The sequence below is a fragment of the Anolis sagrei genome, chromosome 2, assembly GCF_037176765.1.
Source record: "Anolis sagrei isolate rAnoSag1 chromosome 2, rAnoSag1.mat, whole genome shotgun sequence".
Classification (NCBI taxonomy): domain Eukaryota; kingdom Metazoa; phylum Chordata; class Lepidosauria; order Squamata; family Dactyloidae; genus Anolis; species Anolis sagrei.
This window is the reverse complement of record NC_090022.1, coordinates 266,417,588-266,445,403: the sequence shown is the minus strand read 5'-3', so window position 1 is coordinate 266,445,403 and position 27,816 is coordinate 266,417,588. Positions and strand designations below refer to the sequence as shown.

The window sequence follows — 27,816 nt, the reverse complement described above, 5'->3', positions numbered from 1 at the left end:
TGAACGGAGAGCGCTCCCTCTGTAGAGTTCCGGCAGGAGTAATTGAGCGTAGTTGTGTTGGCGGGATTTTTGAAACGGTTCTGTCCCAAAGAGGCCTCGCTGAGGCGGAAGCGACTTCTTGGGAACGAGAATGGCTGCTGCCTCCGAAGAAGGAGAAGAAGTCTCCAATATGGGCGAAGGGGCCCTCAGGCTGCTCGGCGAGGAAGGCGAGAGGACGCCCGACCTGCTCACTCTGCTTCGGTCAGTCGCCTGAGGCCGGGCCGCCACGAAGGGAGGGACACACTGTCGACATGTCGCCCCTTTAGCTACCCGGGCTCCATGCTGTGCAGTCCTGGGAACTGTAGTTTCACAAGGCCCGTAACCTTCTCTGCCCAAGAGTGGCTGCTGCCTCTCTCAAACTAAAAATCTCAGCATTCAATAGCCGTGGCAGCAGAAGAGTAGTCAAACTGCTCATATGTTACAGTGTAGGCCAGGCCTGGGCCAACTTGGGCCCTCCAGGTGTTTTGGACTTCAACTCCCACCATTCCTAACAGCCTCAGGCCCTTTCCTTTTTTCTCCTTTAGGAATAGTGGAAGTCCAATTCGAACCGCCGACCTTTCGGTCAGCAATCTTGCCCGCACAAGATTCCCACATTATCTGCTCTGAGCTGGAATATATGGCAGTGTGGACTCAGTTCAAAGCAGATATTGTGGGGTTTTCTGTCTTGATATTCTGGGTTAAATAGCTGTGTGGAAGGGCTCCTAATTTAAAGCGGAAAACCTGGGATTATTATTATTATTAAACTTTATTTGTACCCCGCTAGCATCTCCCGAAGGACTCGATGCGGCTTACAAAGGCCAAGGCCTCAACACAACAGCAAAACAACAACAATACCTCACTACCTCTGAGGATGCTTGCCATAGATGCAGGCGAAACGTCAGGAGAAAAATTGCCTCCAGAACATGGCCATATAGCCCGGAAAAACCTACAACAACCCAGTGATCCCGGCCATGAAAGCCTTCAACAATACAACAACAATACAATTCAAAGCAAATTAAAAACATAATAACAAACATTACACCATTACGCAATAAAACCAGGGCCGGGCCAGTGATGGGTACAGGTTAAAAAGTGCTGGGTGTGGCAGGTGGTATGTTGGATTTCTGGGCAAGTGCAATGTGCAGAGTCTTAAACTCTAATAAAGTGCTTCTGGGACATAGTGCTGGAGATTATCCTATTCTGGAAAGGCACATTGGAATACCCAGGTCTTCAAGTTCTTCCTAAAGCCTGCCAACGTGGGTGCTAGTCTAATGTCTTTGGGGAGGGTGTTCCAGAGTCAGGGGGCAACCACAGAGAAGAACCACAGGGATCACACACTGGGATATAGGGCCCTTCCAGACAGCCATATAACCCACAACAGGGGTCCTCAAACTTTTTAAACAGAGGGCCAGGTCACATTCTCTCAAAATGTTGGAGGGCCGGATTATAATTTGAAAAAAAACATGAATGAATTCCTATGCACACTGCACATTTCTTATTTGTAGTGCAAAAACACACTTAAAACAATACAATAATTAAAATGAAGAATAATTTTAACAAATATAAGTTTATTAGCATTTCAACGGAAAGTGTGGGCCTGCTTTTGGCTGATGAGATGGGGTTGTTGTTGTTGTTGTGTGCTTTCAAGTCATTTCAGACTTAGGTTGGCCCTGAGTGAGGACCGGGTAAATGACCTTGGAGGGCCGTATTATTATTATTTATTTATTAACTTTATTTATACCCCGCTAACATCTCCCAAAGGACTCAGTGCGGCTTACAAAAGGCCAAGGCCCTCAATAAAACAACAGCATAACAAATACAACAATAAAACTTATAAAGCAAAATAAAAAATTAAAGCAATAACAATAAACATTAAAAACAATGACACCACGACGCATTTAAGACTAAGGCCGGGCCAAATGTAATGAATAAAATTTAAAAGTGCTGGACATGACAGGTTAAATGTACAGGCCTTTAGAGGTAATGCTGTGTGCAGACAATCTTAAATCTCTAGTAAAGTGCATTTGGGACATGATGCTAGGAGCCTCCTATTCTGGAAAGGCACACCGGAACAGCCACGTCTTCAAGCTCTTCCTGAAGACTGCCAGTGTTGGGGCTTGTCTGATGTCCTTGGGGAGAGAGTTCCAGAGTCGGGCCTTAGTTTGAGGATCCCCATTCCGCCACCAAGGGTCAATGTAGAGCTGAAGTATCTTCTGCAGAGTTCACTGTAAACATTGCAAATCATATTAGTGTAAATTTCTAGCCACTGGGTGACATTCAGAAAACAGTGTTGCCAATTTTTTCTGACCCCAACATCGAGCAAAGAGCCATTTGGGGTCAGGACCCACATTTTAAGAAACAGTGGGAGACTAGGGCTTAAATCCTTGCTTTGCCATGGAAATCCCCTGGGAGGCATACTTTGAATACAGAAACTTATTTTTTCTAGGTTGTTGTAGTTTTTTTCCGGCTATATGGCCATGTTCTAGAGACTTTTTCTACTGATGTTTCACCTGCATCTATGGCAGGCATCCTCAGAGGTAGTGAGGTCACCTCACTACCTCTGAGGAGGCTTGCCATAGATGCAGGTGAAACGTCAGGAAAAAATGCCTCTAGAACATGGCCATATAGCCCGAAAAAACCTACAACAACCCAGTGATTCCGGCCATGAAAGCCTTCAACAATACATATTTTTTTCTAATTTATTATTCCAAGGGAAACCTGCTTAATTCCTCCTTTAAAATCATCACCTCGTCATACAACTATCATCTTTAAGACTTGCTATTAACTCTTACAGGAAGAATATGGATTTACTGTAAACTGTTTGCAGTCCTTCCTATTAATGACTCTGTTTTGTTTTAAATTGTAGCATAAAGGAACAAATAAATCAACAGCTTATGGAATATAATACGACAGTTAATGCAAGTAAGTGAATGTCTGTCTACCTTTATTCAACTAATGCAAAGGTGCAAATTCCAACATTTCTAACATTTCTAGTGTTAACATAAAGTAAAAACTTAACAATTGATGAAGTTATGAAATCCACATGTGGACAATTTCAACAGAAAGGAAGAAACCATGAAAACGAACAAAACCTGGCTACCAGTACCAAAGAAATTATAATAGTAAATAAAAAACAAAACTTAAACACAGGGGAACTCCAGATAAGAAACAATCAGGAGCACCTAATCACCTCTCAACAAAGGAATTTCCCAGGCAGTAACTAGTTGTCTAAAATACAACATCGGTGTTCAATTAATCAGCATGTTCAGCCAATTTGTTAAGAAAGGACAAGTTACATTGATCACCCCTGGGGCCATAGTACTACACTGCAAAATATATCAGCACAATGCATTTGTGTGTGTGTGTGTTGGAAATATATATGCAAATAGGGACGAACCGAATTGTTTGAAGTGATGGTTCTTGAGGTGGAATGAAATATTTCTTATAATACTTCTTTCATTATATATTGCTTATATTTATGGTTTCCCACATTTTGAGTTGGACATGATCTTGGCAAATTGACTTATATGTATTTTATCCTTTATGTATTTTTAATTTACTGTTGATGTTTGTTATTAGATTGTTTTGATGTTTTAGACTGTAGCGTTAGCATTGAATCCTTGCTGTTAGCCAGTCTGAGTCTCTCTACGGAGGTAGAGAAGATCAGGATATAAAAGTTTTCAATAAATAAATAGCCACACCTAAAAACTGTCAGGCCATCAAATGCTAATCAAGGTGGCCAATTGAAACATTCACACCTATCTCCAACAGACAAGAGTTCTTTCTCCCATCTTGGACCTTCCACATATATATAAAACCAATTTTTCCAGTTTCCAGCAAACCTCACAACCTCTGAGGATGCTTGCCACAGATGCAGGTGAAATGTCAGGAGAGAATGCTTCTAGAACATGGCCATATGGCCCGAAAAAAACCCACAACAACCCAACTTATGTCCTATTAGTGTACTTGTTCTGGTAGTAAAACATCATAGGGAATTCTTTTGACCACTTTCGACGGCTGACATGTACAAACTGTGAAAATAGTGTTCTGTAATGTAAGAATGTCTTTTCTGTATATTAGGCATGTTTTTTTTTAATATAGGATTTTTTTCAGCCTTCTAAACTTTGTGTAACTTCTGCTTGTCAGATGAAGACAGCATTGCAGATCAAGCTATAGATGAAAAGAGAGTGGAGAGGTATGTTTTTGAAAGTTGATAAAAATATGTAGAACTATTTCTCTGTGTTTGTTTTCCTCTCATTCTACAAATCCAGGAGGTGAATTAATTGATCTTAGTGCAGTTCTTGCATTGCTGGATTTTAAGAAGAGAGTGGCATAGAAGTGCTATTTGGTGCATAATTTAGTCCTGTTTTACTTCTCCTTACAGAATCATTCACCTTAATTTGCTTTATTTGCAATTTGTTTACTTCAGAAACTACAAGCTTAAATGTTTAAAACTGTATTTGGACTTTATTTTAAGAGGTACTAGAATGTGTTTTTGGTAGTTTGCTGTTGTATGCAAATATCAAGCTGCATTCATTATTTCTTTTAATCTACACATATTGAAAGTTGAGCCCCATTTAAACTGCCATGTGGTACAGACTGAAACTGCATTATATGGTCAGTGTTGATTCATATAATGCAGTTCAATGCAGCTAATTTATTTATTTATTTCGCATATTTGTATCCCGTCCTTTTCACCCCCGGAGTGGGACTCAGGGCAGCTTCACAATAAGCACTCATTCAATGCCAGCAACAGTAATAAATGAAAAAGGAATTAAAACAATCTGTTAATGCTTTAAAATTACTAAAACATTGTTTAAATCACGCAAGTTTGGAATCATAGTCCAGGTCAGTCCATTGTCAATCACACAAATTGGGTCTCATTCTAAATTGCTGCCTCTACTGTTCATTCTAGAGTTTATAGTTTTATTCTAAAGGACAAGAGGTCTACATTAACTATACTAAAGTCTATAGTAACCATATCATGTAATTAAAAAATGCGTATGGCAATGTAAATCCAGCCTCAGTTGCACTTCTTTCCAAGCAACTGACACATACGAGTTTGTGCTGGATTCCTTGTTCCATTTTTGTTCTTTTTTTGGCAGATGTGCATTTAAATTTTCTACAGTATGTTGTATTCAGAGTATATTTGAAAAATGACCATCTGCATACGTTTACAAGCTAAATCCAAAACTGGTCCTACCAAAAGTAAATCTTTTGCTAGGTATGGTGCATATTAGCTACAGTTAACAAAGGGTGCAGCTGTAGAATTAATGTAGTTGGACACCACTGTAACTGCCCTGGCCCAATGCTATAGAATAATGGGATCTGTAGTTTTACAAGCTTTTTATCCTCTGCCAAAAAGTGCCGGTGCCTCACAAACCTATAACTCCCTATTCATTCCATAGCATTGAGACACGGCAATTGAAGTGGTGTCAAACTGCATTAATTCTACAGTGTAGATGCACCTAATGTCTCACTGAGTTCTATTGGTTTTTTCTATGTAAGGCTAACCGTCTTTTTAGGGCTGCAAATGTTCCCTTTGTTGTTCTCTTCTGAAAAGTGATGTTTTAAATTAATGCTGGTTTTGGGACAATTGTTAGCTTAGAAATGAAAGTGTGTCTTTAGCAATTTTGAATTTTTAAGGCCATATTTTTTAGTCTATTTTCTGAACTGTCTTTCATCCCATTTTGGGGTGTAAAAGAAATTTGCTAATGGTTAGGAACCCAAAAGACCAAGAAAACAAAGGCCCTATCCATCTCATTTGTATGCAATCTCATTCATGTCCTCTCTCTAATACTGTCCACATACTTTTAGCCATATTTATGTAGCCTTGTGATCTTAAAAAATGTGTTTCATTTTAAAAATAAGGTTGGGATAATCAGTTTACCAGAATGAGTACCAAATTATGTATTTGCTGTGTGCCCTAAAGAGCCAACAATATTATTAGATAGAGAATTTGTGCTGAAAGAAGGGAGATGATTTCTGTGTATGAGTATGAAAACAATGTAATTCTTCTTTCTTTTTTACATCTTACAGTTGCCATAGCAATTGGGGGGGGGCACAAAATAACCAAAGCTAATCTCCAATATGAGCAATGTGTCTTCTCTATAAAATCATAACTAGAGAAACATATTAAAGTTTTCATGCTGTTATAAGAGTTTTATAGAAATATATTCCCGAAAAGTTTTGAGGTTTAGTTTGATGTAACTGGTTTCTTTCAATATTGTCCTTAGTTCCATAGAAGTCTTGGAAAGAGAAATGGAGGAGATGAAGATATCTTACCAAAACAAAACTTTAGCATTACAAAGGTAAATAACATCTGATTTGCTTTCATTTTCAAGTCTGAATTGTCCTTAGAAGGAAAGATGACTACACTGAGGCTATTGTGCTGAGGATATATCATCTTGTGTCCCACCTTGAGCAACAGGGAGAGGTTGTTATTATTATTATTATTATTATTATTATTATTATTATTTACTAAATGGAAGGCAACGAAGAAAGAGGATGTCCACATTACAGATAGATTAAATCTATGAAGAAAGCCACACATCCCTGGACTTATGAGACCTGAGCAGGGCTATCGATGACTAGGCACATTTTATTATTATTATTATAATTAATTTTATAATAAGATTAAAACAAAACCTACATACAGAAAACAAAATGACATCAACAACCAAAATTTAAAAGTACTTTTTTAAGAATAATAATACTGCATCCTAAACATCAAAGAAATAATAACTGTTACTAATCTATTTATTTATTTACTATAGTTATATCCCGCCTTTCTCGACCCCGAGGGGGACTCAAGGCAGTATAGGCAATAATTCAATGCCTTAAAAACAATATGCATCCAATATACAATTAAATAAACATTTCAATTAAAATTTAAACAAGATCAAGAGCATTAAAACATATAAAATATTGGAATTGTAACTGTAAAACCGCATTATCCCCAATCATAGTCAGGCCATTTCGGTAATCCTTACACATAAATCCAAGTCCATCTATTACACTGTGTTATTTGCCAAAGGCTTGATCACAAAGTCATGTTTTCACCCTCTTTGTGAAGGTCAGGAGGGAAGGGGCTGATCTAATATCACCAGGGAGAGAGTTCCACAGCTGAAGGGCCATCACAGAAAAGGCACTGTCTCTCGTTCACACCAATCCCATTTGTGAAGGAGGTGGGACCGAGAGTAGGGCCTCTCGAGGATTTGGATTTGGGCATGATTGCCCTGGAAATCTGGGAGTTGTAGTTCACTTTTATCCAGAGAGTACTAAACCTAGCCAATGGCAGATCTGGGCTAAAATTAAGTGATATTACCTCGCATCCCAAAACAAACAATGCCTCTTTTAATAACACGGTCAGGTCCCTGAGCTTGTGTGTGTGTGTGTATAATAAGAATATTTTTAACCTGGTTTTTATATAGCTCAGATCTTTCCTGTCATTTGTCTTTTTGCATAGGATCCAAGTAGCTGATGCCCTCAGGAACAAACTGAAAGACGAGGATGAAGATTCTAAGTAAGGAGGTTTGAGACTCCAGAGCAAAGCATTCTTTAAAAGTACTTTACATATAATTGACAAGAGATTTTGCTTACTTGGGTTTACAGTTACTGTATGTGATCAGAAATATATATAAACCAGACATTTGGGGATCTTTGGGCTGCTTTTTTAACTTTTGTAAGACTAAAAAATCAGAAATAGTTGAAATGAAAGTCCTGAAAACAGAACTATGCCACATGCCCTAAACCTTTCCCCAGTACAACTATTTGGGGGGGGGGGGGGCATAAATTAAGGCTAGATGGCCATCTTTTGATTACGTTTTCCTGGCACGGCAGAAGGGTTGAACTGAATGGCCCTTGCGGTTTTGGTTTCTTCAAACTGTAGGCTAGATCTGTCTGCTGTCAGACATATACTTGAGAAACAGCATGACTAGACAGAAGCCGGGTCAGATCCAGAATGGGGAAAAGGAGAAGTACTGCATATATGTGAAGTTTTCAGCCCTTTTTTAAAGCTGAAAAAGGTCCTCTCGGCTTATAATCGAGTTATTTATTATTTTACTCTGCTATTATTTTTATTACATTTATTATTTTACTCTTATTTATTATTATTACATTTATATTATTTTACTCTATTATTATTACATTTATTATTTTTTCTATTATTACATTTATTATTTTACTCTTTTATTGTTATTACATTTATTATTTTACTGTATTATTATTGGAAGGATACATAAGCACATTTACATTGGTTCAATCAGAAATGGATAGTCTTATCTCAAATTACTGTTTTATGCAAATAATAAAAAACAATTATCCTACTGATGCCTCAATTAATGTAATTTTATTGGTTGTCTATTTTTATTTTGAAATTTACCAGTAGCTACTGCATTTCCCACCCTCAGCTTATACTCGAGTCAATATGTTTTCCCAGTTTTTTGTGGTAAAATAGGGTTCTTTGGCTTATATTCAGGTCAGCTTATACTCAAGTATGTATGGTATATAAGCTATATCTAGAATATAGGTTATATACCTTCTTGAATCTGTTCACTTAAGCAAAGGTCTCAAATTTGTGGCCCTCCAGATGTTTGGGCCTCCAACTCTCAAAAGCCCTGTCCAGCATGTCCAATTACCAGGAATTCTGGGAGCTGAAGTCCAAAACACCTGGAGGACCTCAAATTTGATACCACTCACTTAAAGCATCTAGATCCGTTTGTTGAAATGCACTGTTGAAATGTCCTGTTTCAATCCATTCCCAGATTTATGCTGTAATCCCATTGTGTAGCTACAAATTCTCTTATTTTCTCAATAGGTTTATCTGGGATACTACAAAACACATCATTATGCTTAGCACTGCAATACTTAAATCACAGCAGGTAAGTCTCATTTGTTTTAAAATGTTACATTATTAGAGGGATAGATATCTAAAACCAAAAGTGACTATGTTTCAGTTTTACATTTTATAAAGCTAATTTTTACAGTCATATTGTCATAACACAAGTATATATTTCTATAAAATATGTTGATGTACTACTTTTTAATATAGGAATCGCGTGAATTGGAAGAAAAACTGAACGAGGTGAAGCAGAGCAGATTAGGTAAGTTCACATAGTGGCATTATAGTTACATAGCATTGTGTTATTTTCTGTACTTTTGTAATAAGTGTGATAATTAGGCTGTCTCATTTGAATATGTATCTTTCGGATCATGGTAGCATCCCAAGAGAACTAACTACACCTTGAAAATGACTATGTTGAAAATATTGCTATGTTTACATGTGCCATGACTGTACCCTGTGTCATACAGCTGGACTTCTGCTCATTCAGTTGTGCTTCCTAGGAGCCCCCGGTGGCGCAGTGGGTTAAACTCCTGTGCTGGCAGGACTGAAGACCGACAGGTCGCAGGTTCAAATCCGGGGAGAGGCGGATGAGCTCCCTCTATCAGCTCCAGCTCCTCATGCGGGGACATGAGAGAAGTCTCCCACAAGGATGATAAAAACATCAAAAATCATCCGGGCGTCCCCTGGGCAACGTCCTTGCAGACGGCCAATTCTCTCACACCAGAAGCGACTTGCAGTTTCTTAAGTCACTCCTGACACGACAAAAAAAAAGTTGGGCTTCTTTAGGGAACTATAGGGACTTTCTTTTCCCTATAGTGCCCTAAGTTGTTCAATTTAGTGTCTTAGCCTTCTGAAGCAGAATTGTAGGGTGCATGGGAAACCATAGAGCAGTGGTTCTCAACCTTCCTAATGCCGCAACCCCTTAATACAGGTCCTCATGTTGTGATGACCCCTAACCACAAAATTATTTTCGTTGCTACTTCATAACTGTAATTTTGCTACTGTTTTGAATTGTAATGTAAATATCTGATATGCAGGATGTATTTTCATTCACTGGACTAAATCTGGCACAAATACCCGATACACCCAAATTTGAATACTGGTGGGGTTGGGGGAGGGATTTATTTTGTCATTTGGGAGTTGTAGTTGCTGAGATTGTTAGTTAACCTATAATCGAAGAGCATTCGGAACTTCACCAACAATGGAATTGAACCAAACTTGGCCCACAAACCCCCCACTGACTAATAGAAAATACTGGAAGAGTTTGGTAGGCATTGACCTTGAGTTTTGGAGTTGTAGTTCACCTACCTCCAGAGAGCACTGTGGATTAAAACAATGATGGATCTGGACCTAACTTGGCACGAATACCCAATATGCCCAGATATGAACATTGTTGAAGTTTGGGGAAAATAGACTTTGACATTTGCGAGTCGTAATTGCTTGGATTTATAGTTAACCTACAATCAAAGAGCACTCTGAAGCCCAGCCCATAATGGATCTGCACCAAACTTGGCACACTACCTACATGGCCAACATTGAATACTGGTGGGGTTGGGGGGGGGGGGGGAGCTGTCTTTGGATTCTGGGAGTTGTAGGTCACCAACACCAAAAAGGAAGAGAAGGACAGACAGAGTGATCTTCAGTCTTCTCTGCCAAAGGGATTCCTAAGACCATCAGAAATAAGTGTTTTCTGATTATCTTTGGCAACCCATCTGAAACCCCAGGTTGAGAATCACTGCCATAGAGGGTAATGAAAATTGTCCCCTCCCTATTATGACATTTCCTGCATACTCAAGGATGTGGAACAAATTTAAATAATGAAATTTTGGTTTTAAAATCCAAAGCTATAGTTTGATTTATTAAATGGGTGTGTCAGTGTACCATGGCATGCTCCTTCAATACATTTTTGGGAATCATTGCATTCATGGTTATCTATTTCTCTTCTCGTCTCTCCTCCTCCCTCATAAAATAGCACTAAAACGAGCTGGAGAATGCAAATTGGCACAAATATGTGATATAAAGAAGAAGAGAAAGGCAGAATTGGAAAATATGAAAGTAGGTGAAATGTTGGAGAAAATGCGTGGAAAACTGCAAAAGGAAATTCAAATGACCACAATAGTTCAAAACGTCTTTCAGGTACGGTGCATTTAAGAAAGTAGATAAACCTATCACACCAATCAAAATGAGCTAATTCGTACTAGCTGTGAAGGAAAATTTAATAGTGTATTGTTAAAAATAATATTGCTAGGGGGTGCCTTTGATTGCTGTGCGATTCCATGTGATTTTACTTGAGAGATAGAAATATTGTGCTTGGAAACTGTTCATAAGCAGACAAGGAGCTCTGGCGTGGGCTGGTCCATGAGGTCAGGAAGAGTCGGGAGCCACTGAATGAATAAACAGCAACAATATAACTTCAATAAGTAAAGTAAAGGTTTCCCCTTGACATTAAGTCTAGTTGTGTCCAACTCTTTGGGGGGGGGGGGGGTGCTGCTCACCTCCATTTCTAAGCCGAAGAGCAAACATTGTCCATAGACACCTCCAAAGTCATGTGGCAAGCATGATTGCATGGAGCGCCGTTACAGTCCCACAGAAGCAGTACCTATTGATTTACTCACATTGGCATGTTTTTGAACTGCTAGGTTGGCAGAAGCTGGGCCTAACAGCAGGAACTCACCCCAATCCCCAGAAGTTCAGCAGCTCAATGGTTTAACCTGGTGTCCATGCCTGATATAATTCCAATAGTGTCAGTCTTTACATTTGGACCACAATTAAGTTCCTTTCATATTTTAGAAGCTACAAAATGAGTTTTTCAGAAATATATTAATGTTGCTATTACTGACGAATCCTATTTGGATAGTTGTATAGTATCACTACAAAAACATTATGGACTTTCTTTTCCTTGCTTTGAAACTTCTGCTGGAATTTATGTCTGTCTATGTTAAAACAAAACTTCACTAGCAGAAGTGGGCTTTCTTGAACCATTTTGAATATTTAATCACATATTTTATTTCAGAGTATCATTATTGCAAGTAACGTCAATTGGGCAGAAGATCCAGATTTGAAAGCGATTGTTCTGCAACTTGAGAAAAATGTGGCTGGGACCTGAAGAAGCAGCAGCAGTACTTTAATGAATTTTCCATTGTTTTCTGATCTAAAGGACAAGCAGCAGCTTCAGATGGCGTTTCAATAAATGGGGAATTCTGTCACAGTAGGACCTTTATAATGATGCATGAAATGGATGTAAATATGGACCTGGAAAGGAATTTCCTGCCAAAAAATGTCTTTGATAATTCAATATACAATTCCTAATTCCCTGTAGCCTAGAAATAAAAAAATATGCAATTTACTGAGGACTTTTCTCATTTCCTATAGGAAATATTGCAATGTATACAAAGGGAAACTAAAGCATATTTGCTTAAATGCCTAGTTATAGTTATTTGTGGCTAATTTCACTTTTTTGTTTGAAGTTATCCATTTACAAGTCTTTTTCGCAATTCAGACTTAACATTCTTCCTGGAAACACATTTCTCCTTCTCAAAATCAAAGAAATGAGCTCTTCAACAACATAAAGCAGGGGTTCTCAAAATGTGTCCTTGATAGTGAGAGGGTCCGCGGCGCCATGCTGCTTCCCACCACCTCTTTCCTCCTGAGAAATGCAGGGAAATTAAAGTTTTGAGCTGTTTGAACCAGCAGCAGTATCCTCCCAAGGTACAGACTTTTTTCCCGCTCCCCCTGCCCTCTCACTGTCCAGGCCCTTTTCCTTTCCACCTAGACCTCCCTCCTTTTTTGGCTTCCAAAACCCTATTTCCCTATGTTTTGATTGTGTTTTACCTGCATAGCAGAAGGTGGTTGGACTGGATGGCCTCTGGGGTTTCTGTTGTTGTTGTTGTTGTTATTGTTGTTACAAAGGCTGGGTGGCCATCTATTAAGAGTCCAGTGAGTGTGCTTTTTTTACATGGCAGAAAAGGGTTGGACTATATATGGCCCTGGGGGCATTCCACTAAAATACTGATATGTTGGTTAAAATTGTTCTCATCTTTCCTTTTTTGGGGGGTGGGGGTGGGGGGTGGGGTGGGGCTGCACTGTGTCAATTAGTTCACACAAACATTCTCCATCCATCTGCCACTGGCCAGCCCATGCCTGATATATACACATATAATATAATGTATAATATAATATAATATAACTTTTCTTGGGGCACCACAAGAAACTTTTGCTTCAAAAAGGGCTTCATGACTGAAAAAGTTTGAGAACACCAGACATAGATAACACTGGTCAACATAGGTTTCAATGCCTCAGATGTTAGCCCTGTTTCTGGTTTCCGCTGATTCAAAAAATTGGCTACCGACTGTTAGGAATTATGAAAGTTGAAGTCCAAAACACCTGGAGAGCTGAAGTTTGTGCATACCTGCACTAGGGTAAACCACGTTGCTAGAAACATTTTTCTTGATTAAAAGAAAACCTCCCTACAAGGTGTTGTTAAATATTTACCTAAATTGAGAAAGGCCACTTTTTAATAAGTGACTTATTCTGTGGCTTTGAACCTAAAGCAGGATTTCTTGAAAAATTATTTTTAAAATTACATGCCATTAAAAAACAACAATGTTTTTCTGAATTTTCATCATGTATAGAGTTTAGATAAATGCATCAAATCTTTCTATCTATTGTACAGATTGTGCTTCCCTTATCTGGAATTCCTAAATATTCTAAAATCTGAAATTGGTGGTTGAAAGAGTGACACTTTTGCTGGCAGTTAGCTGTACACAAACTTTGTGTCATGTACAAAAAAATTACAAATGTATAAAATAATTTTTAGTTTATGGGGGGTGTGTGTGTGTTTGTGTGTGTGTGTCAGGAGCGACTTGAGAAACTGCAAATCACTTGTGGTGTGAGAGAATTGGCTGTCTGCAAGGATGTTGCCCATCCTTATGGGAGGCTTCTCTCATGTCCCTGTATGGGGAGCTGGAGCTGACAGAGGGAGCTCATTCCTCCCCCCTCCCTCCAGATTCGAACCTCCAACTTGTCTGTCATCAGTCCTGCTGGCACAAGGGTTTAACTTTGGTATCCACTCAGATTTGGGTCCAGGACTCCCAAGAATACCAAAATCTATCAAGTCCAGTTATACATAATGGTGTAGTAAAATGATGTACCGTATATACACTGACAAACTTTTTGCTTCTTGGAATTTTTGTAATGTATTTTGAAGCCACAGATGGCTGAATCCATGGATGCAGAATCAGTGGGTACAGATAGCCAACTATGAAACATACATTAATTAAACCCATTCCCAAGATTATGTACATACATGCAAATACAGCCATTCCACAATATGAAAAACATCTAAAATCTAAGGCACTTCAAGTCCCAAGAACTTCAGATAATTGTTAGACTCAGTTCTTGTGGGTTTTTTCGGGCTATATGGCCATGTTCTAGAGGCATTTCTCCTGATGTTTCGCCTGCATCTATGGCAAGCATCCTCAGAGGTGAGGTCTGTTTTTAACTTTCATTGTTTTACTATTTTAAGATGATTTGGGGGGGGGGGGGGTGTGTCAGGAGCGACTTGAGAAACTGCAAGTCGCTTCTGGTGTGAGAGAATTGGCCATCTGCAAGGATACATACAGCTTGGAAAACTCACAACATACAGTTTTCCATACAGCCTGGAAAACTCACAACAACCCAGTGATTCCGGCCATAAAATCCTTGGACAACACATTGCATTGATTCTAATACACCCAAAGGGATCTTCTCACTGTTATCTTCCTCCCTATCTGTTGAGCCAATGGGAGCAGCTCACCATGTCTTGTCCCCGCCCCCTGTCGAACATATCACCAAGCCACGCCCCTTTCCTGCTATGCGTCAAATAGCCACGCCCCTTTGCTGCTGTGAGGACACGCCCCCTCGCTCTCCCTGCTTGGGCGGGGGTGTCACCATGGGCAGCAAGATGGCGGCCGCCAGTAGGGTCGTTCAGGTAAGACCTTCAGCTCGGGTTTCCTCAACAGGGAACGAGCGGGTTGGCTTTAGGATGCGCGGAGAGCGGCGGATTTAGGCCCAGCTTGGGGGTTTGGGTCCTGAAAAGTGAATGAGCCACTACAAGGGATCCTCAAAGTCCAGTGCCCTTGATAGGAAAGGGAAAAGAGAAGTCCTTCTCTTCAAAGTGTTGGATCTCAATAACTTTGCATGTATATCAGGCAGGGGCAAACATAGGCCCGCCAGGTGTTTTGGACTTCAACTCCCACAATTCCTAACAGCCGGTAGGCTGTTAGGAATTGTGGGAGTTGAAGTCCAAAACACCTGGCGGGCCTATGTTTGCCCCTACCAGATCTGCACTCAGAAGCACTTTATTCAATCCCATAGTGCATTAAACCCCATTGTTTTTAGTCCCATCTGATCCTCCTTCCAGATACATTACATTGCTTTCTCACCCATTGTTTTTAAACTTTTAATCTTTGCAACCTGCCCTGCCCACTGTGTTCAATTGCTATGATTCAATTATTGTGATTTTATATTGCCTTCTGTGTTTGTTTTTGTATTGTATTTTGTATTTTTATTTTCATTATCTCTTATTGTTGGATTTTTATGTTGTATATTTGCTTTGCTGTATTGTTGGGCTTGGCCTCCTGTAAGCCGCCCCTTGGGGAGATGGTGGCAGGGTATAAATAAATTACTATTATTATTATTATTATTATTATTATTATTAACCCCTGTGCCGGCAGACTGAATACCGACAGGTCGCAGGTTCGAATCAGGGGACAGCACGGATGAGCTCCCTCTATCAGCTCCAGCTCCTCAAACGGGGACATGAGAGAAGCCTTCCACAAAGATGATAAAACATTAAAACATCCAGGCGTCCCCTGGGCAATGTCCTTGCAGACAGCCAATTCTCTCACACCAGAAGCAACTTGCAGTTTCTCAAGTCACTCCTGACATGACAAAAATTATTATTATTATTATTATTATTATTATTATATTAACCCCTGTGCTGGCAGGACAGAATACCGACAGGTCGCAGGTTCGAATCAGGGGACAGCGCGGATGAGCTCTCTCTATCAGCTCCAGCTCCTCAAACGGGGACATGAGAGAAGCCTTTCACAAGGATGATAAAACATCAAAACATCTGGGCGTCCCCTGGGCAACGTCCTTGCAGACTGCCAATTCTCTCACACCAGAAGCAACTTGCGGTTTCTCAAGTCACTCCTGACATGACAAAAATTATAATTATAATAATTATTATTATTATTATTATATAATAATAATTATTATATAATAATTATTATTATTATATAATAATAATTATTATTATTATATCCCATGATTATATGAAAATACAAATATTCCACACACCAAAAAAACAAATCCTAAAATCCTGCTCCCAAACATTTTGTATTCAATTGTCTTAAATCCTGCCATATTTTGATGAAACTCACTCTTCATAGAATTGGAAGAGACCACAGAGCCATCCAGTCCAATCCCATTCTGCCATGCAGGAGCACACACTCAGAGCCCTCCTGACAGATGGCCATCCAGCCTTTGCTTAAAAACCTCCAGAGAAGAAGTCTCCACCGCGCTGCAAGACAGCAGCATATTCCCTTGCAGGATTTTAGTCCTTCAATACCAAAACATGGGAATCTCATTTTTTTTATTTCTTTCCCCTTTCACGCCATGTGAAAGAACATTGTACCCATTATAAAAGGCACTGAAAGACTCAATGAATTTGCCCAATCCCCTTAAGCATCTCTAAAGCCTCTTCTACACTGCCATTTAATCTAGATTAGCAAAATTGACAATCCACATTATTTGCTTTGAACTGGATTATATGAGTCAACCATGCCATATCATCCAGTCTCTGTCCTTTAGATCAATTTCACCAGAGGGATCTCTTATAACTGGTAATAGACACCTCAACTTGAAAGTTCAGACCCATTAAAGCAGTGGTTCCCAACCTGTGGACCACGAGACTTGAAATAAGGTCTGCGGCTCTAGATTAGTAAATATTTATTTATTATTTATTTATTACTTGCATTTATTGACCGCCCCTCTCAGCCCGGAGGCGACTCGGGGCGGTGAACAACAACAACAAGAAGACAATATACAGTAAATAAAGACGATACAAACCAGACGGATACCACATAACATACACTTATACTAAAAATCCGCTTCGTCAAGTCCTGGGGTCATAGCCGAAATTCGTAGTCCTGGTTCATTCCATTGTCAATTTAACTATCCTCAATTGAAGGCCTGTTCAAAGAGCCATGTTTTTAGGCTCCTGCGAAAGGCCATCAAGGAGGGCGCCTGTCTAACTTCAGCAGGGAGAGTGTTCCACAGCCGGGGGGCCACCACCGAGAAGGCCCGCTCCCTCGTCCCCGCCAAACGTGCCTGTGAGGCAGGCGGGACCGAGAGAAGGGCCTCCCCGGATGATCTCAAGGCCCTCGTGGGCTCGTAGGCCGAGATGCGGTCTGCAAGGTATTTTGGGCCGGAACCGTTTAGGGCTTTGTAGGATAACACCAGCACCTTAAATTGGGCCCGGTAGCAAATCGGCAGCCAGTGGAGCTGGGACAGCAGAGGCGTTGTATGCTCTCTGCGTCCAGCCCCCGTTAACAACATGGCTGCCGCGCGCTGAACTAGCTGAAGCTTCCGGGCCGTCTTCAAGGGCAGCCCCACGTAGAGAGCGTTGCAGTAGTCGAGGCGGGATGTGACCAAAGCGTGTACCACCGTGGCCAAGTCAGACTTCCCAAGATACGGGCGCAGCTGGCGCACGAGCCGAAGCTGTGCAAATGCTCCCCTGGTCACCGCTGAAACCTGGGGCTCCAGGCTCAGCGATGAGTCCAGGGTCACACCCAAGCTGCGAACCTGTGCCTTCAAGGGGAGTGCGACCCCGTCCAGCACAGGCTGTAACCCTATACCCTGTTCGGCCTTGCGACTGACCAGGAGTACCTCTGTCTTGTCTGGATTTAATTTCAGTTTGTTCGCCCTCATCCAGACCATTACAGCGGCCAGGCACCGGTTCAGGACTTCGACGGCCTCCTTAGTAGCAGGTGGGAAGGAGTGACAGAGTTGGACATCATCTGCGTACAGGTGACACCGCACCCCGAAACTCCGGATGATCTCACCCAGCGGCTTCATGTAGATGTTAAACAGCAAGGGGGACAAGATGGAACCCTGAGGAACGCCACAGATCAACGGCTGTGGCGCTGAACAGGAGTCCCCCAGCAACACCTTCTGAGTACGACCCTCCAGAAATGACCGGAGCCACTGCAAAGCAGTGCCCCCAAGTCCCATCTCTGCAAGGCGCCCCAGAAGAATACCGTGGTCGACGGTATCGAAGGCCGCTGAGAGGTCCAGGAGCACCAACAGGGACACACTCCCCCTGTCTAGCTCCCGGCGCAGATCATCCACTAAGGCGACCAAGACCGTCTCGGTACCATGTCCCGGTCTGAAACCAGACTGTGCCGGATCCAGAATATCCGTGTCTCTCAAGAATACCTGGAGTTGTGAGGCCACCACGCTTTCCATGACTTTGCCCAAGAAGGGAAGATTGGAAACAGGCCGAAAGTTGTCCAATTTAGTGGGGTCGAGTGATGGTTTCTTCAACAGCGGCTTTACAACAGCCTGTTTTAGGCTCGCTGGAATCTTGCCTTCCCGAAGGGAGGCATTAACCACCACCGTTACCCACTCGGCCAATCCCCCTCTGGCCTCTTTCAGAAGCCAGGAAGGGCAGGGGTCTAGGATGGACGTGGTGGGTCTCATTCCTCCAAGTATCTTGTCCACATCCTCGGGTTTCACAAACTGAAAAGAATCCAATAAAATCGGACAAGCAGGTGCTTGTGTCACATCCACGGAGACTGCATCTAATGCGGCGTCCAGCCCAGAGCGGATCAAAGCGACTTTGTCTGCAAAGAACCGAGCAAATGCTTCACAGCGTGCTGCCGAGTTGTCAGTGCTCCCACCTGAGGTTGGGGGAGTTAAAAGACCTCTGACAACCCGAAACAACTCCGCCGGACGGTTTTTTGCAGACGCAATAGTGGCCGCAAAGAAAGATTTCTTTGCGGCTTTTATTGCCGCGGCATATGCCCTTAAAAAGGACACAAACCGTGTTCGATTTGACTCGCTTGGGTCTGAGCGCCACACGCTCTCTAGAACCCTCTTCTTTCGCTTCATCGCTGCCAGCTCCTCAGTAAACCAAGGGGCTGGTTTAGCTCGGTTACTCGAGAGGGGACGTTCCGGAGCGATCTTGTCAATAGCCCTGGTCATCTCCCCATTCCAGAGAGCGACCAAGGCCTCGACATGATCACCTACCGCGGCGGCGGGAAACTCCCCAAGAGCCGTCAGGAATCCACTCGGATCCATTAGCCTCCTGGGGCGGACCATCCTAATAGGTCCTCCACCCTTGCGGAGGTTAGGGGGCGCAGTGAGTCTAAATCTAATCAGGAAGTGGTCGGACCATGGCAACGGAGAGCTAGACAACTCCTCCACACCGCCACCCTGCTCCCATCCCTGACAGAAGACCAAGTCCAATGTGTGTCCAGCACAGTGGGTGGGGCCAGTTATTCGTTGGGACAGCCCCATGGTTGCCATGGCGGACATGAAGTCCTGAGCCGCACCTGTGAGGGCTGCCTCGGCGTGGATGTTGAAGTCCCCCAGCACAAGGAGCCGTTGGGACTCCACCGCCAGGCTCGAGACCACCCCCGCTAGCTCAGGTAGGGAGACTGTAGTGCAGCGAGGTGGACGGTACACTAGCAGAATCCCTATTCTGTCCCGGTCACCCACCCTCAGGTGGACGCATTCGAAATTTGTGGTCTGCGGGATGGGGCTCCTGGTTAGATGGATGGAATCTCTATAGACCACTGCGACCCCGCCTCCCCGTCCTCCGGCTCTAGGTTGGTGTTGCACGGAGAAGCCTGGAGGACAAAGCTGGGAGAGATTTACGCCCCCCGCTTCATCCAGCCAGGTCTCCGTGATGCACGCCAGGTCTGCCCGCTCCTCCAGGATTAAGTCCTGGATCCAAGATGTTTTTCCGTTGACCGACCTGGCGTTCAACAACACCACCTTCAAGCCAGAGGGCCCGCTCACCTGGTTACACCAAATTACCTTAGGAGACCTGTTGGGAATAGTTAATTTAGGAAAGCGGTCCGAATTAAGCCGAATTCGTGGTCTCCTTCTCCCGCATCTCCTCCTTCCCACCACGACCTCTATGGGGGCCCCTCGGCTAGTGGAACACCTCCCTCCCTCCATGCCGCGGTTGTAAGCCATAAGGGTATTTCCTCCTATACTTGTTGTCAAGCTTATTAGTTCTTGCCAGCATCTCCCCTCCCCCTCCTCCCCCCTTCCCACCACACTCTCAATTCCAGATTCCAGGCCACCTCCTCCTCCGCCCCCTCCGCCACAGCAGAGTAACGTAAACAGTATCCAGAGGGGGGCAGGGAACCACATGGGTGGCGACGATTCGGATGGTGGTATCGATATAGCCAGTTCTTAAAGTGCAAAATATCGTTAGGTCTTAAGGTGCCAGTTCTTAAAGTTCTTAAAGTGCAACAATTTCTGGAACAGTCCGTCAATGATCGAGGATGATCGTCAATGATCACTCAGCAGCAACACACATTCAACGCACATTAATAAATGCTAGATCTAAAGTGCTCTACTTACGGTATAAAGTGCGGCACGGAGGAACAGGGAAGGGGTGAAAGTGCTAATGCAGTCTAGCGGCAATTGGAAGACGCTTGAGTGTTCCAAATCGTTCTTATAACAATGATAATAATAACAACCAGGACTACCGGGAAGTGCTAGTTGCTAATTATACAACTACCCGTGTACGATGGTTTTCTGTGGGTAAGCAGATGGCGACTACTGAATGGCATATGTTCTGTATCAGAAACTAGAGCTAATGTGGTCTATCCAATGCAGTTCTCAGAATCAGCACCCCAAATAACTAAACTGAATTTAAAGCAAGAGGAACCTAAAGATACATTTTATAAGCAATTTCATGACCCTTGAAGTACACAAAAAGACGGTAGTTTTCGTTCATCTAGAATTCTTGATCCTTTTTGTCAGTGTTTTGCAAATCTAGATTGTTTCCCAGCTATTATGGTATATTATACCATGGAGAAAGGTGACTTTTCCTGGTTTGAAAGTGTCATTTCCTATTTAATTGTGTAGTACTTACTTTGAAATTAGTTGTTATACTCCAGAAACTTTGTATTTGTGGCTGCCACAAAACTATGTTGAACTAGTTGAAACTCTGTGAGATATTCATTGAAAAACTATAGCACAATGTGCTGCAGGATGTCACACAAAAACAACATTTTTGCAGTTTAATAAGCTTTCCCCATGTTTTATGATAAAACCAATTAGGAAATGACATTTATAACCCAGTAACAAAAATTGTGTTCCATAGTGTAATTGCCTGACTGCTCTGCTCGCTGAACTGTTTCTGTTCATGTTGGTGCTTCTAACAACTCCATAAGTTTAAGAACTTTCTGTTTTTCTCATCCTTACCAGTCTCTTCTGTGTTTTAAATTGTCAAAGACTTGGGGCTTTCAAAAATATATTTTGTAAGTAAACGTGGGTAACCCTTTGGCAGAAGAGAAGATTAAAAACACACATACAGCAGCTATGGATTGTCACTTAGACCGAGTAGTCAACGTGTAGCGCTTCTTAAGGAAAAGGCTGAGCTGACTCCATAGATTTCTGATTACACTATGTAACACACATTTTCTTATTGGGTTATAAAAATCATTTCCTAATTAGTTCTATCATAAAAGCATGGTAAAAGTGTATTAAACTGCAAAAACTTTATTTTTGAGGGACATCTTGCAGCAGATACTATAGTTTTTCAATTAATATCTCATTTAATCTCAACCAATTCAACAGAGATTGTGGCAGCCACAAAAAAGAAGTTTCTGGAGTATAACAACTGCTTTCAAAGTAAGTACTTCACAATTAAACAGGAAATAACACTTTCAAACTAGGAACAGATTTTTTTTCAAATTTTGTTACATAGTGTTGCCAGCAAAAAAAAAATTTCTCCCTCAACTTTTTTTTAGCTATTTTAATTAAATCAGTATGAACATTAGACTTTGTACTGAGTATTTGTTAACAATTCACGCAGATAAATCCGCTTCCTTTGGAGTTAACCTAGCAACTGTGGAGGTTGTGTTTGGAATGTGAATTAATAAATCATTAATATGCCTGGATTTAACATCTTTTTAGCACTGGAACTCTTTCAAAACATGAAATTGAAGTCTTCAAATGTATTTGCATTATGTTTTCAAAACATTTATTAAAATTCACATGTATAGATGTATATATTGATTTATGATCCTAGAATCTCTTGTTTCCCTTTCCTTGCCTGTTTTTCTTTAGGTAGTCAAGCCACATACGCCATTAATTAAGTTTCCAGACAGAAAAAGTACTCCCCAACCTAAAAGTAAGTATCTCTTTCATAAACATTTATTTTAGATAGGCTTTTAACAATAAACTTGATAAAGCGTTCTTCACAATCCAATCATAGACATGTCTATTCAGAAATAATTCATTAGGATATACTGCCAGGAAAGTCTGAGTAGGATTTCAGCCTTAGATTGTTTTACTGGAGGAATGCTTACATCAGAAATATTTATGTTGCTTTATGTAAGTGTTTCCAAAATGTACTGGACTGCCAGAATTTGTTATCTTTTTTCAGGTACTGTAGGGAGTTAATTATCAGCCCAAGTATGGGAATCACTGATTTAGAAAGAAGTCTAAAATTCCCTTTTGCTTCAAAAATAAGTGAATAAATACTTGGCTAGCAAATCAGCGCAACTCTTAGTGTGTGGACGGTTTGAAAGACTGAAAATAGAATTCATATTATTCTGTGACAAGTCAGAATAGCAGTTCAGGTGTTTCATTTAAGGGAAATTAACTATTAGTCTTCCGTCAGTTGAAAGATGCTACTCCGGCAAGCTTCTCAAGACAGTCTGAGCCAGAGATTGTGCATAATCTATGATTAATGCACTTTCATGGCTGTGATGTATTGCATGAAATTCTCAAATATCTCTGCCACATTTCACTGTATGAATGTGTATGCCTATAAATATTCCCCCTCCTACCAATATTGTTTGGGATTATAGAGGAAAAAAGTTTCTCAGGCATGTTCACAATATTTTGTTTAATTTCAGTTGTTTTGAACTTTCCCCTCTTGCTGCTACAGTGCAAGATCCTCTACAATCAAGAGTGCCACCACTTCATGCACCATCTGCACAAATCTCTGCAGGAGGTGGACCGCCTTCCCATCAACATATTTCATTTAGTGGCAGAACACAAGGCACACCTGACACAGTAGAACTAGTAAGAACTTTACCTCAAAAATATCGACGGAAACCATTGTCAGTTGAAGAGATGGAATACATTCAAGTAAGTTCCAGGATGTTTTCTACTAGTTTCTTGTATTTATTTTATTAAAATGTTTCTGTGTTATCTTTCACCAAATCAAATCAAAGTATAAGCTGTCATCAATCAAAAGCCTTAGACAATAGATGAGAAAATAGCATTCAAACAATTCCAGTAGCTTATTAGCCAGACAAAAAAAGTTGGAGTTCTGGATTATACATTCAATACTAAAAGCTTTGATAATGGAGTAGTCATTACTTGGCTTGTTAAAAAAATCAGGAATCAGATAACAGTAGACTTTTTAAGAGAAGGAATTATTCTTTATCTAAGGCTAACGGTTACCAGTGGAAGCACCAAGATTCATGTGGCAACAGTTTAAATATCTGGTTAGCAACAGCTGGTAAACAGATTCTCCCTTGACAGAAGAAAGGTGAGATATTAAAGGGAGGGAGGAAGGACGGACTCTAAATTTAAGTGATACAGTAGTAGCAACAAAGTGCCTCTCTATCATAATGATACTGCTGGGGAAAATAAAGCTTGGTCACCAGAAATGTATTTGGGGGGGGGGGCGGGGGGGGGGGGTGTTCCATTCTGTTACCAGAACAGATTTCTGTGTTCAGCATTTCCCAGAGTTTGATTCAGATCTTAATTTTAAGAGATGTATGGTTTTTTTCCACCTAATCCCAGTTAGCGGATTTCACAGATGAAGTAGAGGTCAAGTTGTGCAAGCATGGATTTTCTTTTCCTGAGTGAAACTGTAGAGAGTTGGTATTGACTGTGGCTTCTTGTTTTGTCTCTGTGAGACCATGGCCTAATGAAAATGAAAACAAAAGCTTCAGAAGTCCTCTATCGATACAGCACATGAACTAATATCAATCTTATTTTTTTCTTGCAGAGGGGAGGTCCAGAATAACACAGAAGAATATGCAGTTAGTTACTGCTGAGCAACAAACTTGCTGTAAAGGCGTTCCTTACTATCTGAGTATTGTAAACGCATTATTAAAGGCCTTTTATGAGACACTTGGAAAGTGGCTGTGTCCTAAATCAGAAGACCATTCTGATTCGAGTAACCATCTGAGTCCACTTTATATAACAACACCATTAAAATATTTTTTTCATTATACTCCATCTTGATGTTTGTGTAATTTTTGTTTGGCAGTAAGGAACCCACAATTTGTTCTTTCCTGCATCATATGTGAAAGCATAAACTATTTCAAAGAGGTTTTCATTTACATCTAAATGTATAGGCTGAAACTTATGGATAGACGTGCATCATAAAAATTTTCATATTTTTCAATAACATTTATAACTTTTAGTTGTAAAAAAAGAATTTGATAGCGCAGTATGAATTTTACCATTCTAAACCAGGCATGAACATTTTCTGTCCCCCAGTCCCTTCCATTCTTGTAAAGGATCTTGTGAATGGCTTCTGGGCTTGGGGTGAAGACAGAAATGTTCTGACTTAAGGTTGCCAGAAGCAGTAAAATATTTTGTATAAATCTATCACTGTAAAAGACTACAAACTTATACTCGATTGTGGCCCCTTCTACATATAAAGATTAACTGCTTTGAACTGGATGATATGGCAGAGCGGGGTATAAATTTAGGAAGTAAGCGTAGATTTCCATCGCAGCAACTTCCTGTCACACATAGGGGGGGGGGGGGGGGGCATGCCAGCTACCTTGTAGAGAATCAACAGGTGTCGGTTTGAGACATCTTGTGATTATTCTACATGTTTAGTCCTTTTAGTGCTGCTTACCACTTAATCTCTTGTAAACTGTTGTTCTCTTTCTGAAGTCTGGGCCCTTCCAGACAGGCCCTCTATCCCAGGTTTTCTGCTTTAAACTGGATTATATGAGTCTGCATCACCAGATAATCTGGGGTAAGCAGAAAACCTAGGATCAGAACCTGGGATGTAGGACCTATTTGGAAGGGCCCTCTGCTGCATGATTTGAGACTGAAGTTGGAAATGTCTTGATGTAACACATGTGAGCACTGAAAAAAAAGCCCTAGCAATACAATATTATGTATATAAAAAGGCATTATCCAATAAATGTGTTCACCCATCTTGTTTACACGTATACAAGAAGTGATTTTCCTGCCACCAGGGGAGAAAGTCTGAATTGCTCATGTAAAATTATTTATTTATTTATTTATTTATTTATTATTTACTAGCTGTACCCGCCACGCATTGCTGTAGCCAGCCTTCCCTCCCTCTTTCTTTCCTCCTTTCTTCCTCTCCTTCCTTCCTTTCCTTTTTTTCTTTTATTCTCTCCTTCCTTCCTTCTCCCCCCCCCCTTTTCCCCCTTTTCTTTCTTCCTTCTCTACCTATTTTTGGACTGCAACTCCCAGCAGTCCTTCTGATCTACCTGCCTGCCTACCTATCTACCTATCTCTATCTAATCCAGTGGTTCTCAACCAGTGGTCCCCAAGTGTTTTGGCCTACAACTCCCAGAAATCCCAGCCAATTTACCAGCTGTTAGGACATCTGGGGACGCACAGGTTGAGGACCACTGATCTAATCTGTCTATCTGGAGGATTGCTGGGAGTTGCAGTCCAGGAATTGGAAATCTGCAGGGATTGGGATGCACTCCAAGAGATCCAAGGAGAAGAAAGCTTGCAGCTTGGAAGCAGTGCATTTGGAGCATCCTCCTCTCTTAAAGGGCCTGGTCTAGGGGATGCTGGGAGATGTAGTCTGGAAGAGAGTGTGGATATGCTATTGTGTGTTTTGTTTGCCATGTGCTGTAGCATCTCTTTGGTTTTTTTGGTGGGTTTTTTTTTTAAAAAGTCCCTTCCGCTGTGTTTTTCAGTGTTTTTACGAGTGATGGTCACTCATTGGTCTGTTAGGGGTGTAGTGTCCAAATTTGGTGTTAATTCATCCAGTGGTTTTTGAGTTATGTTAATCCCACAAACGAACATTACATTTTTATTTACATAGATACCCCGCTTTATCTCTCCCAAAGGAGACTCAAAAGTGGCTTAAAATGAAAACATTAGCATACAATTTAAAATATACCAGTATGCAAACATTAAAACAGTGAGTGTAGTAAATAATTTAACCCAGGCCTGGGCAAACTTGGGCCCTCTAGATGTTTTGGACTTCAACTTCCACAATTCCTGACAGCCATTTATTTACCGTAAAGGAGCAAACCAAGGATACAGTTGTAATGTATTTAAAAAGCAAACAAACAAAGAAAAACTCTAAAAAGTTTGAAAACTTGGCATTATATTAAATGTCCTTTGACCAGTAGCTGGCCACTTGGAGTGCTTCTGGTGTTGCTGTGAAAAGGTCCTCCATTGTGCATGTGGCAGGGCTCAGGTTGCATTGCAGTAGGTGGTCTGTGGTTTGCTCTTCTCCACACTCGCATGTTGTGGACAACACTTTGTGGCCCCATTTCTTAAGATTGGCTCTGCATCTTGTGGTGCCAGAGCGCAGTTTGTTCAGTGCCTTCCAAGTCGCCCAGTCTTCTGTGTGCCCAGGAGGGAGTCTTCATTTGGTATTAGCCATAGATTGAGGTTCCGGCTTTTTGCCTGCCACTTTTGGACCTTTTTTTGCTGAGGTGTTCTTGCAAGTACCTCTGTTTGTCTTAGAAAACTATTTTTTGATTTAAGGCGATGGCGTGCTGGCTGATATCTAAACAGAGGATGGGCCGGAGATGTCAATACTTTGGTCCTTTCACTATTGGCTGCTACTTCCTTGCGGATGTCAGGTGGTGAAATACCGGCTAAGCAGTGTAATTTCTCCAGTGGTGTAGGGTGCAGACAGCCTGTGAGCCCCCGGTGGCGCAGTGGGTTAAACTCCTGTGCCAGCAGGACTGAAGACCGACAGGTCACAGGTTCGAATCCGGGGAGAGGCGGATGAGCTCCCTCTATCAACTCCAGCTCCTCATGCGGGGACATGAGAGAAGCCTCCCACAAGGATAAAAACATCAAAATCATCTGGGTTTTGTCCCCTGGGCAACATCCTTGCAGACGGCCAATTCTCTCATACCAGAAACGACTTGCAGTTTCTCAGGTCGCTCCTGACACTAGGACATTAAGATCGTCTGGGGAGGCCCTGCTCTCGGTCCCGCCTGCGTCACAGGCGCGGTTGGCGGGGACGAGGGACAGGGCCTTCTTGGTGGTGGCCCCTCGGCTATGGAATGCCCTACCTGTAGACATCAGACAGGCCCCTTCGCTGCTGGCGTTTTGGAAGAAGGTTAAGACCTGGCTCTATGAACAAGCGTTTGGCTAAACAGTGCAACTGAATATAGGAGGACGGTAAAATTTGATCTCAGGAATGGCACAAGGATTATGAGAACGGATCTGATTTCATATTGAGGCGTTATGAATTGTTAATGATTGTTTGATTTTGTTGCTGTATATGATGTGTTTTAATTGTTTAGGATATTGTTGTGATAGTATTGGTGTTATTGTGATAATTTTCATTGTGTAAACCGCATTGAGTCGCCTTATCAGGCTGAAAAATGCGGTATAGAAATAAAACAAATAAATAAATAAATAAAAACCCTGTGATAATGCGGCATCTTTCATTGAAAGCTGTTAGGAATTGTGGGAGTTGAAGTCTAAAACACCTGGAGGGCCCAAGTTTG

The 27,816-nt window shown here is 41.4% G+C and overlaps 1 protein-coding gene across 2 annotated transcripts; it reads left to right on the top strand.

Moving 5' to 3' along the window:
- On the top strand, positions 1–24,352 carry LOC132767037 (centromere protein H). 2 transcript variants are annotated; one of them, XM_067464575.1, is made up of 11 exons: positions 6–240; positions 2,885–2,940; positions 4,165–4,213; positions 6,255–6,329; positions 7,487–7,543; positions 8,837–8,900; positions 9,071–9,122; positions 10,836–10,999; positions 22,220–22,283; positions 23,046–23,248; positions 24,120–24,352. In XM_067464575.1, the coding sequence occupies exons 1-11, from the start codon at positions 131–133 to the stop codon at positions 24,135–24,137; spliced, it is 912 nt and encodes a 303-aa protein (XP_067320676.1). In that variant the 5' UTR covers positions 6–130; the 3' UTR covers positions 24,138–24,352. The 2 variants fall into 2 exon arrangements, with proteins under 2 accessions (XP_060617585.2, XP_067320676.1); XM_060761602.2 differs by lacking the exons at positions 22,220–22,283; positions 23,046–23,248; positions 24,120–24,352 and adding an exon at positions 11,877–12,209 and having other exon boundaries at positions 1–240.
- Positions 24,353–27,816: the final 3,464 nt, after the last annotated feature.

Excerpts from the sequence above, each read along its gene's own strand:
- LOC132767037 (XM_067464575.1), top strand. The coding sequence starts at position 131 with ATGGCTGCTGCCTCCGAAGAAGGAGAAGAAGTCTCCAATATGGGCGAA. Across the intron at positions 241-2,884 it reads GACCTGCTCACTCTGCTTCG|CATAAAGGAACAAATAAATC; the intron begins GTCAGTCGCCTG and ends TTTAAATTGTAG. Across the intron at positions 11,000-22,219 it reads TAGTTCAAAACGTCTTTCAG|GTAGTCAAGCCACATACGCC; the intron begins GTACGGTGCATT and ends GTTTTTCTTTAG.